Genomic DNA, 18,757 nt, shown 5'->3' on the forward strand with positions numbered 1-18,757 from the left:
CCTGGCTGGAGTCACTCAGCATGCCCTGGATTCGAACTTGCTACTCCAAGGGTGGTAGTCAGCGTCTTTACTCGCTGAGCTATCCAGGCCCTTGGGGGACATTGTATTAATAACATAAGATATGGAAAAAAATAATAAAACAGCTATTTGTCATTTTTGTGTTGGGGCCAGTGAAAATGTTGCCAGGGCCAGTAAAAATCTGAAGCACTGGCCCAACTGTGCCAGTAGAAAAAATCCTTAGCATTGAGCCCTGCACAGTGACAGAATACTGTAAACGTTCATACAATGAAGTGATATAAAAAGTCTTCAGATAGATCTTTTGATATAATTATATCTTTTTAAAAAGACAGCAGTGTATTGATATGTCTGTATTTCTTTGCTTTGTTAATTTATGAAAACGTCAATAACCCTCTTAAATCACCTTAAAACAGGCCAGTGTACCAACAATGTGACATCATTAAGCATAATCCCACTGAAAGTTGTTTTCCATACAAATAATAATACAGCTTTAAATATTTATCTGAAATATATGTGAAATTATCCAGTGGAATAGATTTAATCCAATTCAGTTATTTTATACAGCACTTTTCACAATACTTATTGACGCATAACAGCTTTACAAGGAATAGTAAAGAATGATCATTTTCAGGAACTATAAATAAAAATAAGTCCACATCATACTAGAGTAACAATAAGCAGGTTTTTACACATGATTTGAAAGCAGGATTGTCTTAGTCTCCTAGCTGACAGAGATCCAGCACAGCTATAAACCAGCTTTTATAAGGACATTGTTTCTTGTGTGTAACTCTACATTATTTAGTTGTCAAATAAACTGATATCTCTCTTTCTATCTGTCTCTTTTCGATTTGAATCTCCAGTGCGGAGAGGTATGACCCTCTGACCAGTACCTGGACCTCCATCGCTGCTATGAGCACCAGGAGGCGATATGTCAGAGTGGCTACATTAGGTTAGTAATGCCTAAAAATATACAGTATATTGTCTTTAATGTATTAATGGAAGAACTTGTCCTGAGCACAAGCAAATAACTTCAAGCACTAGGGGGGCAAATCTCCCAAAAGCATCCCCAACATTTACAATTATTATTGTTATTATAATTAATATTATTAATTATTTATTTAAAATATAAATAAATTATGTTTTGCATAAGGAAAAAAAGCCTATTTTTTAGGACCATTCAAATGTATTTGCAAATTCTTATTACTGTAATGCGTCTAGACTGTACATTACAAATAATATCAATTTATTTATTTTTTTACTTAAAAAATGATAATGAGATGTTTTTGCATTGTAGTAATGGGAATTTTGGGGGAAATGTTCTAAATTGTCAAGAAACTAATGTCAAAATGCAAAAATCAAAAAATAGCCCTAAAACAGGCCTCATTTTCTTTAAGCAAATATAATTTCCGGACACACTTTATATTAAGTGTCTTTAACTACTCTGTACTTTAGCATTTGATACAATGTTCTTATTCTGTACATATGAGTTGTTACATTGTACTTGCATTTTAAGTATCTGCATTTAATTACATCTGTAGTTACACTGTTAACCTCCTCCGTAAACTTAACCATTAACCCTAACCTCTACCCCTACTCCTAAACCTACCCGTACCTCAACCTCAAGAGCAGCAAATGGGAATCTTGTGAGAATTTTGCTGAACAACATATAGTCACACAATAAATACATTGTAATTTATGTATTTTGATGTTAGTACAAAGTTGTTAAAGGCACCTAATATAAAGTGGGACATCAATTCTTATTTCTTCCTTTTGATTTTGGAGTGAAACATAACCCATGCATGTTCTTGTCAGGTTTTGTGAGATTCACCCAGCTGTGTAACGTAAAGCGTTTCAACAGGGGCTAAAATAGTTACAATATTGCATTTTCTTCTTGGTTCTGTTTGCTTTTACAAGGCAACATTTCAAAACTGATCAAAACTGTGTTAATAAAAGAGCAAATCTTCCCCTCATTTGTCAGAATGTTTGTGTGCTGTTCCAGGATTTGGCTGATACATCAATATGCCTGTTAAAATTATATACCTGTAAAAATTTGTTTGTCAAGTGTGGTTATGCAAAATGTTGCCGAAAGGTACAGAAGGGGTATTCCAGTCAGAGGTTGCGCTACAAATAAACATTATTCATCACTCAGATGAATAGGAGTTAGGGGTGTAACGGTTTATTGTGGCACGTTACATTGCAGTTAAATGTGATGACGCGCATCGTGGAGATGGGAATATATATATATAAAAAATATTTTAGCATCTGTTCTATACAATATGCGCAACGTCCTAAACCTACGTAACGTGGGCATACAAATGGAAATCGCTTCATTGAACACAAGGAGCTCTAAAGTACCATTGCACACTAGCAACCACTTATGTTGCATGATGTGTTTGGCAGAAACTGTGAAAACTGAAACCAGGAGCGGGAGAGAGAGAGAGACGTGCCTTTTCAGCGCAAGGGATCGAATGTCCGTTTGAAGCTAGATTGTTATCTACTCTGACTGTGTGGGAAAATGTACGTTTACAGAGATTTAATGTTAGCGCCATATTAATCTACTATATATATAATACTGAATATTGTGAATAATGATGCTAAAGGGAAATATAATTCTAATGCCAAATGTCATGTCGGATGTGATTTCATCAATAAATTACTATTATTTAACTGGATAAGCATGCACTTCCATTTAATATGTTTTTTTTATTTTATTTTTTTTATATATAATCGGAGACATTATTATTTTAGAAAAATGCTATTTTAATTGAAAATATTTTAAATGTATGTAATGTGACAGTGTGTTAACAGCATATGTAGGTAGAATTATTAACAAATATTTCCATTTGGTGTCACATTGCCCTGTTCTGGGCTGATTTTTAGTCCCAATACATCTCTGATGGATTATTTAGCACTTTTAAGAACAGTAATTTTAGCTTAATTTTAAAGGACATTATCTGTTTTGCAATAATAATAATAATAATAATAATAATCAAAACTTTAAATCTAAACTTTTCTTGATTCAGGCTTAGTTTAAAAAATCGTGAACCGGATCGAAACGTGAGTTCAGTATCGTGACCTGAACCGAATCGTCAGATGATTGAATTGTTACACACCTAGTAGGAGTTGTAAAATTTACACCTGTTATTTTTATCTATCAGTTGCTTTTGCATTATTTCTGCATTGAAAAGTCCCTTTTCACATGGTCACAGAGCACTCTCTCTATCTCGCATTTATACACCCATAAACACACACGCACGCGCGATCCTTATGAGGACTCTCCACAGACATAATGATTTTATACTGTATGAACTAAAGATTCTTTTCCCTTACCCTAACCCTACCCCTAAACCTAACCCTCACAAAAAACTTTCTGCAAACTTTTACATTTTCAAAAGAACATAGTTTAGTATGTTTTTTAAGCGATTTGAATTATGGGGACACCAGAAATGTCCTCATAAAACACATTTATAGTGTAATACCCTTGTAATTACTATTTTGTAACCTCGTAAACCACCCAAACCACACACACAAACACACACACACACACACACACACACACAGATATATACTGTACGAACAGCAGTAAGAGTGAAGCCACTTTAAAGATAAAGAAGGTTTTTATCTGTCAAAATGTTACTAACACCATCATACCTGTGTGTTTTGCCTCTATCCTAAGGAGAGATGCGATTGTAGTAAAATTACCTCAGTGTTGGGTTCGAGTCCACCTAGGTCGAGTCCGAGTCAAGTCCGAGTCTTTAAACAATCGAGTCTGAGTCGTGTCTGAGTCCAAAATGGGCCGAGTCGGCCTCAAAACCGAGTCCATAACAGGCCGAGTCGAGTCTGAATGAATCTTTTCATGAATCTGAAATCAAATTGTAACCGTACTCTCAACATACATTTTTTTAAGCTTATTTTAAACTTCACAACTATGAAAAACAGTTTGTTAATATAAATGTAACAGAAACACCTCTGTATTGTATGATTAGTTTCCTGCTGAACAAACCTCCAAGTGGTTTCAGAATGAAAGCATATGCTTTAGGTGTATGAAGACAAAACTGTCCTTCAACCCACTTCTTCTTGCATTCTGTTGACATTTCAATTATTTGTTGCTTTTTCCCCTCCTCTCAAACATAGACTAAAGAAAGTGAAAGCTGTGTTAGTCATTAAAACCAGAGTTATTATTGTTTTGAATTTGAATTTAGTTTTTATTTCTACTTCATTTTCAATTTGTCAATTTAATTGAATTTAGCTTTATTTAAAATGATCCCTATCTAAAGAAATAATATATACTGAGATTTCTGAATCTTTTCTCTATCTGCTGACTGATTTGGGAAAGTACAGTATATACAAATGAGTCAACACAGTAGTAATTAGCAATCGCTGAGAAGTTACGCCTTATGATACGACTGCAAATGCTACATCCAAAAACACTGGAAAAGCCCACAGATAATAATAGGGCCATGTTGTCACAAACATGAATTTGAAAATAGTTAATTTGCGAGAAAACACACAATGCAGTTCAGTTCTGCGTATACCAATCAGCAGCTGCCGCAGAACATAATAAAACCATAATAATAATTAATATTTGCTTGAGCGGCAGCCACGTTGGTCTTCAATCTGTCTTAAATCTTCGAATACCAACCAAAGAAAATTTCACTGAGCTCTTCTTTAACTGCAAAAACATGGAGAATAATAATTTTGAGTCATAAATTTAACAGAATTGTCCTTCAAAAGTGTCAAAGATGTAGGCTAAAAAAAGACGTGCATATGTCACCTGGTGGTTTACAATAAAAATAAAATAAAATAAACTTTTAAAATATATATAGCACTTTTCTGACACTACACTCAAAGCGCTTTACACAGAGAACAGGAGACTCTCCTCAACCACCACTAGTGTGCAGTATCCACATGGATGATACGACGGCAGCCACCAGTACGCTCACCACAAATCAGCTATTGGTGGAGAGAGTGGAGTGATAGAGCCAATTAATGGATGGAGATTATTAGGAAGCCATGATTGATAAGGGCCAATGGGGGAATTTGGCCAGGACACAGAGGTTACACCCCTACACATTTCGAGAAGTAATAAGCAACGCCAAGGGGTCCTGCCCTAGCGTCCGTATGTGACGAGTTGGGGTGTGAGAATGTGTTGCCTGGGAATGTTAATGACCACAGAGAGTCAGGACCTTGGTTTAAAGTCTCATCCGAAGGATGGTGCCTTTTTACAGTTTAGTGACCCCATCACTATACTGGGGCATTAAGGCCTACACAGTCTGGAGGGTGAGCTCACCTTTCTGAGAAATTCTCCATTTTGAAATCCACTTTTGTGATTGTGAAAAACAATGATTATTGTGCAAAAGTGAGTGATATTTATACGCATTAAGGGTCTTTAACACGACAAAGTGTTTTTCACACACATGTTTTTGCTTCACCAATAATGTCTTTGAGAGTACTAAGCAACAAGAAATATTAAAAAACTGTCCAAATTTGTGAAGAGGCATTGAAGGTCTCATAACTTTTTTTAATTAAATATTACCTTATCATTTACGAATATCAGAGACCCAGTTATTGTGGTATGCCATATCATTTTTTAGTCGTAAAAAGTGTGCCGTGGTTGGGAAACACTTAAGTAGGCAACCAGTCTTAAGCTACAGGGTGATATGGCTGCTATAAAAAAGTCAGATCCAACTAAACATGAAGTTTAGCTTCATACACAAACTCTGTCATCGAATAATAAATGTATTTTATAGTCAATAATTAAATTATAAACAATACATTTCACTGTCCAAAATATCCTAATATTTTATTGTGCATGGTTGAATGTTGTGAATGGTGGACAAATGCTGTAAAAGAATGTATTTTAAGCAGCATGTCAACGCTTTGAAATTAGTCAATCAATAATAAATAGGTGCCGATTATCTGTTTAGAGTTGCTGTCTGCTTTCGCAATAACGCTTATTTCCCCCGACTATTTAAAGAAGTTACAGTTAATTCAAACTGCAAATAAAGCAATTATGGAACAGTTCATGCTGACAACACTGCGTGGACCACAAGAGACAACAGAGTCCTACATGTGTAGATACATTATGTCTAAAAATACTTAATATTCAATATTAATATTACTTTTATGTATTTTTATTTCAATATGCTGTTTTTAGTAAACTATGAGAGACATGATATGGGTGACTTGACTCAATGAAGTTCTTGATTTGAAGTTTTTAACCATGATGAAACCGCAATGCGAGCACCGTCTTGGCTGCACAAAATGCCACATGCAAATTTGCCAGTTGTCAGGTCATTTGTTGAGTAAAACTGCCTTATTCTGTTTCTATTACATTGGCTACATACCCGTCTTTATGTTTTCCTCATGTCAGCCACCTCGGTAGTCGATGTTATACAGTAGTCTCTGTAGTAACATTCAAAAGTATTGGTTGACTGATGAGTGTGCCTGTGCACGTGCGTAAGTGTGTGTGTGTGCATGTTTGCTTAAACAGTGAAAAAACTAGGGCTACGTCTATGACTTCAGGGGCTAATACAGCTGCTGAAATGTGTTCATTCATTTCTGATATATTTTGTATTTTTTTTCATTGCATCACAAAGGTCATGGACTCAAAATATATCCAGAGTCCCAAAGGCTTGAGTCCGAGTAAAATTGCATCCGAGTCCTTGACAAGTCCAAGTTCGTTAAAATTCAAGTCCAAGTCCAAGCTCGAGTACCCCAACTCCACCTCAGGAATTATTAAACAATTTTATTTTAAATGTGCAAAAACCAAAAGCTATATCCACGTTTTGATTATTAATTATATTAACAAGTTGACCTACAGATTACAGGTTTTTATACATATTGATTGGTTCATTGGTCCGTTGGGTCGGATTGTATTATCATCACAAGCAAACTACTCTAGAGTTCTTTTGCAATTGAACTAATTGTTTTGGTGTGGATCTGAGTTCGATTGTCATGTTGATATATGCCTAAACAAACAAAACCAAGGGAGAAAACGCACCAGGTTCCAAAACAAATGCTCCAAACGAGCCAGGTGTGAAAATGCCCTTAGCCAACTGAAATGATGAATATCCTATGTGCTTGCATAACACAACAAACAACAACAAACATGAACCTGTTTCACTCATGTATTTGTTCTATCAGATGGTAGTCTGTATGCGGTTGGTGGGTACGACAGCTCCTCGCACTTAGCCACAGTTGAAAAGTATGACCCACAGGTAGGTGGCACATGTTGAATGCACCCCACAGCATGTTTGTGTTTTGTGTTTTCTCTCCAAGAATAGATAAATGACTAAAAACATTATTCCTTCATCTCCCTTGTTTTCAGAGTAATGCCTGGACTGCCATTGCCAACATGCTGAGCAGGAGAAGCAGTGCTGGGGTGGCAGTACTGGAGGGCATGCTTTATGTTGCTGGGGGCAATGATGGAACCAGCTGCCTTAATTCAGTGGAAAGATATAATCCAAAAACCAACACCTGGGAGGGAGTGGCCCCCATGAACATCCGCAGGTATGATAGTGGCATTCAAAGGTTGTCGATAAATTGAGTTAATACATTTAGAATAAAAATGTGTGTGAGTGTGTAGTCTCGCCTGACCATGTGTGATCAGATTGCCTACAATGGATCTAAATGGATACCAGGTGTAAACGGGCCTTAATTCTGTTGATCTTCAGGAGCACTCATGACCTGGTTGCCATGGACGGCTGGTTGTATGCAGTTGGAGGCAATGATGGAAGCTCTAGTCTCAACTCCATAGAAAAGTACAACCCCCGAAGCAACAAGTGGGTTGCGGCGTCATGCATGTTCACGCGCCGTAGCAGTGTAGGAGTCGCTGTTCTGGAGCTCCTCAACTTTCCTCCTCCATCCTCCCCCACTCTTTCCGTCTCCTCCACCAGTCTTTGACAAATGGTAAAGTTCCACCTTAGCTCCAGCAGCCTGCCCTGCGTGGCCAAGAGGCGCAACTGCTCGGTGTGAGCTAGTGCTAAATGGGCAGTGCCCTCCAGTGCCCTCCCTCTGCCTGGAGAAATACTACAGCCTTCCACAGATCATGAGGGTAAAAAAGGCTGAAAAGAAAAGAAAATACACTCTCACACACTCCAAACCCATGTTGCTCTGCCATTTTGCAGTCACTTTGTGTATGGTGTATATTTAAATGTATATGATTTATGATTCTTTTTTGAGATATTAGAATATATATATATATATGAACATCTTGGAATGTAGCTCTTGACAGACTCTGCCATGCATGTTTACAGAAATTTTGTCTTGGCGGACAATAATATTGTTGTGCTGCTGTGCCACACTAGGTGGCAGTAATGCGCAGTGCTGCCCTGTCCCAATACAGACACACATGGATGTACGGAAGCAGAAAATCTCACAAAACTGTGGCTGGACTCTTTTGTTTTATGTATTTTCCTATTTATTTATTAAATGTAATATAAACATATGACACTTTCAGAGATGTTTGAAGGACCATGTCTTTTTCAAGATGGGAGATACTATAGTTTTAACATACATGATTATTACATATCAGAGAAGCACTGGGTTTATTTTGGTATGAAATGTGATTATAGGGAGTGGATCATGTTTTATCTGTTGTGTTCAGCTGCCTTTCTATAGTCTTGAATTAAAAGCCTTTGAGAGTATGAGCTCTATATGAGTACAAGCTCTGCTAATATGACACGTTTAGATATTACTTAACAGGAAAAATGTCTTTTGACTGAAGACAATAGCCATACCTAAAACTAGCTGTGACATAAAAGCTGCACTTTGCCATTTCTCATTGTTTTAGAAGGGTGATCAGGGCTCAGATCAAATTCTGATTAACAGTCAGTAATACTGAGACTTCAATATCAAGCCCTTGTACCAATGTGAGTAACTTAGCTCTTATAAGCTCTTTGTGTTTTCAGTCACATTTATTGGCATTACCTATTATTTGGCCTAAAGTCTTTAGTTTGTTTCTGGATTTTATCCATTCATTGTTCAAGCAGGTTGATCACATTAAAGTATGGGACTATTTTTCCATAAACAACACCATTCTAATATATATATATATATATATATATATATATATATATATATATATATTGCATTTCCCAAACATTCCTTTCTTTTCACGGTTGTCAGTTTACAAAGTTTTATTAGATCTAGATAGTTTATTGTGTAGTGTTGTGATGTCATTGGTAGCAGTAACTACCAATGCATCTTACCTCAGATGGACAGATTACTGAACAATGGATTTTATGAACGGTTTGGAGTTAAGCTGTTGAGAGCACAGCTCATCCTGAAACAAGATGAGGCTCGTTAAGTCAGTCCTGCTCTCTGCCATTTCAATTAGATTTAGAAATGTAGCATGGTAAAATATGATTTCAAAACTTCTGAGAAGTTATGATTTATTTTCCTTTTTTTAAGGACTTGATTTTAAATTTGTTTTAGGTCAGTGTAAAGTCGGTGTCCAGGGAAATCAGAGAATATGTTTGTGTGTCTGAGTACTGCAGAACATTTTCTGTAGTGGTGAAAAGACATGCACTTTAACAGTAACTGAGTATGTACAGTAAAGTTGAAGTCAGAAGTTTACATACACCGACCTTAGCCAAATACATTTAAACTCAGTTTTTCACAATTGCTGACATTTAATCATAGAAAACATTCCCTGTCTAAGGTCAGTTAGGATCACTACTTGTGAAATGTCAGAATAATAGAGTAGAGAGAATAATTTATTTCAGCTTTTGTTTCAGGGCAGAGGTTTACACACACTTTGTCAGTATTTGGTAACATTGCCTTTAAATTGTTTAACTTGGGTCAAATGTTTTGGGCAGCCTTCCACAAGCTTCTCACACTAAGTTGCTGCAATTTTTGCCCATTCCTCCAGAGTGAACTGGTGTAAATGAGACTGGTTTGAAGGCCTCCTTTCTCACACATGCTTTTTCAGTTCTGCCCCCAAATGTTCTATCAGACTGAGGTCAGGGCTTTGTGATGGCCACTCCACTCCATTTTGCCACATGTTTGGAGGTATGCTTGGGGTCATTGTCCATTTTGAAAACCCATATGCAACCAAGCTTTAACTTCATGGCTCATGTCTTGACATGTTGCTTCAATATATCTACATAATTTTCCTTCCTCATGATGCCGTTTATTTTGTGAAGCACACCAGTCCCTCCTGCAGCAAAGCACCCCCTCAACATGATGCTGCCACCCCCATGCTTCATGGTTGGGGTGGTGTTCTTCGGCTTGCAAGTCTCACCCTTATTCCTCCAAACATAACGATGGCCATTTTGGCCAAAAAGTTACATTTTTGTTTCATCAGACCAGAGCAAATTTCTCCAAAAAGTAAGATGTTTGTCCTCATGTGCACTTGCAAACTATAGTCTGGCTTTTTTATGGCAGCTTTGGAGCATTGACTTGCTCAGCAGCCTTTCAGGTTATGTCGATATAGGACTTGTTTTACTGTGGATATAGATACTTGTCTACCTGTTTCCTCCAGCATCTTCATAAGGTCCATTACTGTTGTTCTGGGATTGATTTGCACTTTATGCCCCAAATTATGTTCATCTCTGTGAGACAGAATGGGTCTCCTTCCTGAGCTGTATGATGGCTATGTGGTCCAATGGTGTTTATACTTCCGTACTATTGTTTGTACAGATGGTACCTTCAAGCGTTTGGAAATTGCTCCCAAGGATGAACCAGACTTGTGGAGGTCCACAATTTTTTGGTTTATTTCTTTTGATTTTCCCATGATGCCAAGCAAAGAGGCACTGAGTTTGAAGTTAGGCCTTAAAATACATCCACAGGTACACCTCCAATTGACTCCAATTAGCCAATTATCCTATCAGAAGCTAATTGACTAATTGCCTAAATGGTTGACATCATTTTCTGGAATTTTCATAGCTGCATAAAGGCTGAGTTTACTTAGTGAATGTAAACTTCTGACCCACTGGATTTATGATATTGTCAATTAAATGTGAAACAATCTGTCGGTAAACAATTGTTGGAAGAATTTCTTGTGTCATGCACAAAGTAAATGTCCTAAACTACTTGCCAAAACTATAGTTTGCTAATATGAAATCTGTGGAGTGGTTAAAAAAACATTTTGGGTGAAAACTTCTGACTTCAACTGTATATAAAAACACATGACCACAATCCACCCAACAGAATGGAACCATAACCAAATATACTAATACTTTGTGCAATTGTCTTTGTAACTTGTATTTTAACTGTGGCTTTCGTTTCTTTCTTTCCTTTTTAATTTGGATTGCAGTGTTGTTATATGTGTCATTTATTTATATTGTGCTGGTTATGTTTTGCTATATTTAAGAACAAATGTCAAAAATATTTTTTTGCACTAATGTAAAATGGAGCAATACACTGCTGTATAAAAACACAACACATTACTGTAAATGGAATAAAGATGATTTCAGGTGAAATTTGAGTTAATTTTATCTGCTCCAGTGACAATCTAAATACACATTATAGTAACACTTTGTTAACCTCATATGTTAATATGAACTAACATTAAACAATACTTTTTCAGAATGTATTAATCTAGGTTAATGTTGATTTCAACATATAATGTATTAATACATTTTTAAAATTAAAAGTTGTATATGTTAACATTAGTTAATGCAATATGAACTAACATGAAAAACAATTAACATTAATCAAGGTTAATTCTGTAAAATATATATTGTTCATTTACTAATGCTAACAAATAAAACCTCTTTGTAAAGTGTTACCTACATTATTAAGGAAGGAAGGGTTATAAATGGCTAATTCACTAGCCCTTATCACTCGCCTCCAAACCTTGTGGAACTCAAAAGGAGAACAATGTTGCTCTTTGCTGCAGATGCATGCTGCTCTCTTCTGTACAATTAAAGTGCATGAGGACCAGGGGCTGTCAAACTTCAAAAAGCACCATCAAAATGCAATGAAAGTAGTTAATAGGACTCGTACTATATTATAAGTCATCTGAAGCCATATGATAGCGTTGTGTGAGGAAGAGATTGAAATTTAAGTCATATTTGACTGAATATCTAGTTTGATAGCCTTGGTCACCATTCACTATCAGCAGCTTGGGCATTTAGCTATATAACTTCCTTTGTATACTACAGAAGAAAGAATTGAGAGGATGAGAGGATTTTAATTTCCATTAAGACTATGTTACAGTGTTTATGTTTTCTAATTTGTGCATATTAAAAATACTTCACCTAATAGGCAAATGAGATAATGGGATATTTCACCCACAAACGTTCATTCACTCACACTCATGCCATCCCAGATGTGTATGACTTTCTTTTTTCTTCTGAACACAAATAAAGATTTTTAGAAGAATAGCTCTGTAGGTAGAATCAGTGCAAGTGAATGGTGATCAGAACTCTGAATCTCCAAAATGCACATGAAAGCATATCAAAGTAAATTATATGACTGCAGTGGCTTAATCCATGTCCTCTGAAGTGATATGATAGTTGTGGGTAAGAAACAGCTCAATATTTAAGTAGAATTTGAATCGCCAAAAACAAAAGTGTCCATGTAGTGCATGGTCACAGAGTGAATAAAATTTTGATCACATTTGCATTGTGAGAACCTACAGAGCTGAAATATTCTTCTGAAAATCATGTTTTCATGTTTATGTGGTTTACTAGGACAATTTTTTAGGTTACAAACTAACTAGGACAATTAATTAGGTTAATTACAAGGGTATTATGCTATAAATGTGGTTTATGAGGACATTTCTAGTGTCCGCATAATTTAAATAGCTTAAAACACATATTAAACTACGTTTTATTGAAAATGTAAAAATGCAGAAATTTTTTTGTGAGGGTTAGGTTTAGAGGTTGTGTTAGGTTTAGGGGATAGAATATATAGTTTGTACAGTATAAAAATCATTATGTCTATGGAAAGTCTGCATAATGGTGTGTGTGTGTGTGTGTGTGTGTGTTATCTCTTTAATGAGCTACCAAAAACTAACAAGAGGGTTTTGGGACTAAGAGAGGTACTGCTCCCAAGTTCAACCCATTAGAGGATCATTTGATTGTGTCCCAGCAGGTTCTGCTGAGACTGATCTGCACGGACAGCTGAGCACTCTAGCGTTACCCTCCTTGACCTCAGACACACGTCATGAACACCTGTGCTGTGCATTTACGCACATGTGCAGACGCACTTGAGTGGTATATCTGATAGGAGCTGGACGTACATTAGCATTGGCTTAGAGGAGAAGATACTTTTCATGAGTGTGTAGAATTCTCTGTTATTTTAGCTTCTGTGTTTGCGTATTACCCACATAGCCATCTGTTGTTAGGCAAGGCTGCTGGTGGTGGGGTCTGTGGCATGGCACTGCACATGCTTGCAGAACGCTCGTCTGCACTGATGTGAGGGCCTATAATGAGTGAGGTGTCTATTTCTCAAACTAGAGACTCTGATGTACTTATTCTCTTGTTTAGTTGTACAGCTGGCCTTCCACATCTCTTTCTCTTTGCATACTGTGGCAACTCAAAAACAAACACAAAGACAATGTTAAGCTTCATTTAATGAATCAAACAACTTTTAACTGTGTTTGATATAATGGCAAGTGATTTTCTAGTACCAAATTAGCAATTTAGCATGATTACTCAAGGAAAAGGTGTTGGAGTGATGGTTGCTGGAAATGGGGCCTGTCTAATATATATATATATATATATATATATATATATATATATATATATATATATATATATATATACTCTAAACATTATATATAAATGCAGTTTTTCATCGATCAGCAACAACATTATGATATGGGATTTTTATGTGATTTTTTTTGTAGGGGGTTAGTGTTCATAGTAACAAAAGTTACTATGAATGCTAACTTAAATACAGTGAAAAAGACACTGTATTATTATAACATTATATATAAATAAATATTAATATCCAACATTCTTTTAAATGTACATGTACTAAAATAAAATATTTGATGCCATGAGTGTACCTTCATTTACTATTACTATTATTTTTAATGGCCATGGAAAATGTGATAACAATTTTACCTATTTGCAAAAAGTAGTCTGTTAATTTACCTGATGAACTTTCACCTTTTGCTGACCCTATATGCTTCACAGAGCTAATGTCCGCTACTAAATCACTTGCACCTTTATTAGCAACTGAAACATAAGTGCCAGCTTTACATGTCATACATTCTGCTTCACATGGATCTTGACCTGGATGAAAGCATGGGAATTTTTTGCAAATCTTCTGGAAATTTGCTCTTTTTTCCAAAAAAGAGGACATGTCCGGGAAAAAGAGGAAGTATGGTCACCTAACTGACTGCACTGACAAACTATAGCTGGCTAACATTGGAAACATGAGTGACATGGTTGACAGGGACAGGGTTAATGTTATATTAGTTATATTGAAAAGGGGAAATGATAGAGTCATCATTTATTAACTTTCCAGTATGTATTTCACAAACTAGTTAGCAACTTACTGAGAAGACACCACTTACCTCAGCACCACTTAACTCTGCACTGTTTTCAGAGCCACTGTCAGCACAGCTCTGTAAACAATGGAGTTGGAGCATGCTTTGCTGGACAAACTATGTTATGACACCAATTCCGAATCACCCAAGCAATGTTTTCTGCATTATATGTAATAAATCGGTCGTGCACCACTTAACTCCGCACTGTTTGCAGAGCCACTGTCAGCACAGCTCTGTAAACAATGGATTCAGAGCATGCTTTGCTTGACAAACTATGTTATGACACCAGTTCCGAATCACCCAAGCATTGTTTTCTGCATTATATATAATAAATCGGTCGTGCACTAATTAAAACCACATGCTTAATATTGTGTAGGTTCCCCTCGTACTGCTAAATCAGTGCCAGTGGAAGGAAATGCCTTGTTGATGAGAGCGGTCAACAGAGAATGGCCAGACTGATTCAAACTGACAAAGTCAACGCTAACTCGGATAACCGATCTGTACAATTGTGGTGAGAAGTATATCATCTCAGAATGAAATTCTGAAATGCAGGTTGGCGCTGTTTTGGTGGCACGAGGGGGACCTACACAGTATTAGGCAGGTGGTTTTAATGTTGTGGCTGATCGGTGTATCTTACAGAATTATTTTTATATTGATTGGATTAGATGGGTTTGAACAGTCTGGAGTTTTTTATTTGTTGGCTTGTTATTTAGTGTTCTTTTAAGCTGCTTAGATTTCTTTGAGTCTGCCAAGAAGATAATTAAAATGACTCTTTATAAATTCACTTTTAAAACTAGTTTACCCAGTTCCTGAAATTCTACTTTGTGTTAATCATGGTAATCATGATACCTTCCTAGTGATTAACAAGACTGAACATGCTCACCTAATGTCCTTAAACAGATTCCAAACTTAGAAAAATAAATTCAAACAATGCTTTGAATTTGTTTTCATGGTACAATGCATAGGGGAGAGCAGGGATAGTTGTCACTCTTTCATGGGCAGATTTAGGCATGGGCGATATCGGGCGCCCGCACAAACCCCAGAAAATGATTTAGACATTTTGTGACAACTTGCCCAAATAGAGGGGCATTTTGTCACACTATGTGGGGTAAGTTCTCATATTGGAACCTGCCACTAAACCAGTGGCATAGGTTTTATGTGAACACTGGGGGGTGACGGAGAAACGTGTCCCCACCATCACAACCACGAAAACATAATACATGCCTCTCTTTAAATCTATGAATGAAATGAAACCTTTAAATGAAAACTTTTATGATGTACAAAATGAGTAATGAAACCACTAAAATGGAAAAGATAACATAAAAATATATCAATACGTAGTTTTGGCCAACAAATATTGTAGCTGATAAATATAAGCATACGTTTTTTGACATTTAAAACACGTGACAATCTGCAAAATGATAAAAATGTGACATCATGCTCTGACCAGCAACATTCTTCATAAGAATACATTTAAACCTTTAGAATTCACAAAAACTATTTGAATTGTATTTTGAACTAGGTGTTTGAAATATAGAAAACTGCTAGAGAGAACGCACATTTGAAAAATTGAACTTTTGACCCTTAATCTTATATAGTCATTTTGACAGCTTCCCTATGTGACAACTAATAGTCTACTCTATAGCACAGATTATATGCATAAAGCATAGTTTGCTTTACATTTTGTAGATAACAGCACTGTCTGATTACATTATTATAATACCTGCACATTCACAAGGCCTAAGTTAAGTTGTTTTAAAATGACTTTATTAAACAAAACAAAAAAGATTTAGAAAAAAATTGTTGATGATCATTCAGAAGGCCTTCTGTTTAAAAATGTATATGTATAAACAAATACTTTCAGTATTTAAATAGCATAATTTTAGTGTTAATGCATTTAAAATATACCGTTATGGCTAAAAATGGTGCAGTTGATAATCATTAATAACTATTTAACAAAAATCATGGTTATTAAAATGTGTTTTATACTGTATGTTTATTGATTAGTAAACTATAACTGAAAGTACTTTTTTGTCATCTCTCATATCATAATTTAATAAAGATAAAGGTAATGAAGAAATATTTAGATAAAGATGAAACATTTGGAACATTTTGGAAAATCCTTTAGAAGTTGATTAGTCAAGTCAATCAAGTGGTTTTTATGGTTGTTCAACCATATACAGTTAGTACAGTACACAGCGAAACAAGACAACGTTCCTCCAGGACCATGGTGCTACATAAATAAACATAGGACAAACACAGAACCACATGAGACTACACAACTAAATAAAATACCTATATATACCTATATAAAGTGCACGTGCAAACATGTGCAAAAAATACGGGACAGTACAAGAAATTTCTGACAATGAACAGGACAATAGGCACAGTGAGAGACAGTGCAGCGCCGACCAGTACTCAGTAGTGCAAAAAGATGACAGTTTCTAAAAACGTAAACATAACATACTATGAGATAGTGTTCTATGCACATAGCAGTTATTGAGGTAGCAGACAGTTAAAGTGACCGTAATTAAAGTGCAACTCAGGAGACGTGTGTGTGTGTGTCAAACCAGTCTCTGAGTATTGAGGAGTCTGATGGCTTGGGGAAGAAGCTGTTACACAGTCACAGATTATTCAACTCCTTCATATTTCCAGGGAACAAGGAAGCATTTCACTCTCTGTAGTTTGAATGTCTCCATCACAACATTCTGTGTAATAACAATTTCCACTACATCACTACAACATTTTAAACATCCTTAACTCCATGACTGTCAGTCAGTTCCATTTAACAAGCTAACTCCCCAAATTATTCCACTAAAAACTCCTTACACCTGTTTGATCTGGCCCTTCAAAGACTCATTTATTCCACCTCTTACACCATGTTTTTTTTTGTACTGTGAGAGCTTTGACACCCGTGGCTCTCCTTTGCACACGTGGTCCATTAAAAAGAGGCAGAGGTGTGAAGTTAGCACCCCAACTCACCCGGTGAGTCTGAAAAAACATTGGAGAGGGTTTTCACTGTGAGACTTTCAACTAAAGGATTCACGATTCTGATCTTGCCCAATTCTGTTTCATAATTTCGTAATGATGTCTAGGATTGCTGCACAATGAATTATGTTTGGGATCTTTTTTCCTTTTCATGTTTAATTATCTAAACAAACTTCTTTTTTTTTTTTAATGGTGAGGTTACATTTTTAAGTATCGTCATTGTAGATTAGGTGTTCTAAAATAATACATTCTAATAAATTGATTATTGGGGATATGAGTCATAAGTGAATGGTAACTGAGAATTAAATCCTTTTTTGCTCCATTTGTTGGGAAAATAGTGTGTTCACAAGCTAAGCATTTATTCCCATGGGATTTAAATCTCAATATCCCTTTCAGATGAAGAAATAAGTCATTGTTTTGAGTAAGATTGGAAGCAGATCTGCTCTCACAAAATTATGTGGGCAGTTGATGACAAACTGTTGACAAACTGTTGGCCCCCTTTCATTTGCTTTCAGCCTTTCAGAATGTGATCAACACCTACAGGCTTGAGCAAATATAAACAATTCAAGATAGTGTAGTAAAATGTGTGTTTATGTTTGATTTTATCGATCTGAAAGGCAGAATGTTATATTTTCTCTGGCTGCCTACTCCAAACTTTCTGTTTTTATGCAATTCTTGAATACAGAAGAGAATGTGTTGGTTTTGTTAGGCAAAAGTCACTCTGACAAAATAAGAAATGTTACCCAATTTCATAATCACAATGTATGTACATGTACATATTTGTGAATATATTTTTTATATTATATATAATAATTAATAAAAATGTATTTATATATATATATATATATATATAATTAAATGATATATAATATAATATTATTTATATGTGTTATTATTTATATTTAATCTGATACATAAATAAATAGTCATACAGGATGGATACATTAATACATATTACTGTATTAAATCCTTCAAATTGTGCTTTTGTACAATTATTATCAAGTTCAGACAGACAAATTAAGACAAGTTCAGACAGTAGCCGCAGTTCATTTTATTTGGTTTTGTGATTTTCAACCAGGGGTTAGCAGACACACAGGGATCTGTGATACAAATACAAACATTTGTGTGCAGACAGATATTTAAAACCTTTCTTTAAAAACATTCTACATATCACAATATTTATATCTAAATGTGGTACATTAATGACTTGTTTGTCATAATAGAGGGTAATAATGTTTAAATTATTTTTGAAAGTTATTATAAAGAGTAAGAGAAAGAAAATCAAAATTTTTAATATTGGAT

General features: G+C 35.6%; 1 protein-coding gene across 2 annotated transcripts in view; it reads left to right on the forward strand.

The window, feature by feature from the left end:
• LOC127629232 (kelch-like protein 17) overlaps positions 1-11,435 on the forward strand; it is a 30,052-nt gene extending 18,617 nt beyond the window's left edge. For both annotated transcript variants that reach the window (XM_052106371.1, XM_052106372.1), the window contains exons 9-12: positions 879-967; positions 7,165-7,238; positions 7,349-7,530; positions 7,695-11,435. In XM_052106371.1, the coding sequence (XP_051962331.1) occupies positions 879-967; positions 7,165-7,238; positions 7,349-7,530; positions 7,695-7,923 (574 nt within the window). In that variant the 3' untranslated portion in view covers positions 7,924-11,435. The remainder of the gene's footprint in view (positions 1-878; positions 968-7,164; positions 7,239-7,348; positions 7,531-7,694) is intronic.
• Positions 11,436-18,757: the final 7,322 nt, after the last annotated feature.

Source organism: Xyrauchen texanus, chromosome 35 (genome assembly GCF_025860055.1).
Source record: "Xyrauchen texanus isolate HMW12.3.18 chromosome 35, RBS_HiC_50CHRs, whole genome shotgun sequence".
Taxonomy (NCBI): Eukaryota; Metazoa; Chordata; class Actinopteri; order Cypriniformes; family Catostomidae; genus Xyrauchen; species Xyrauchen texanus.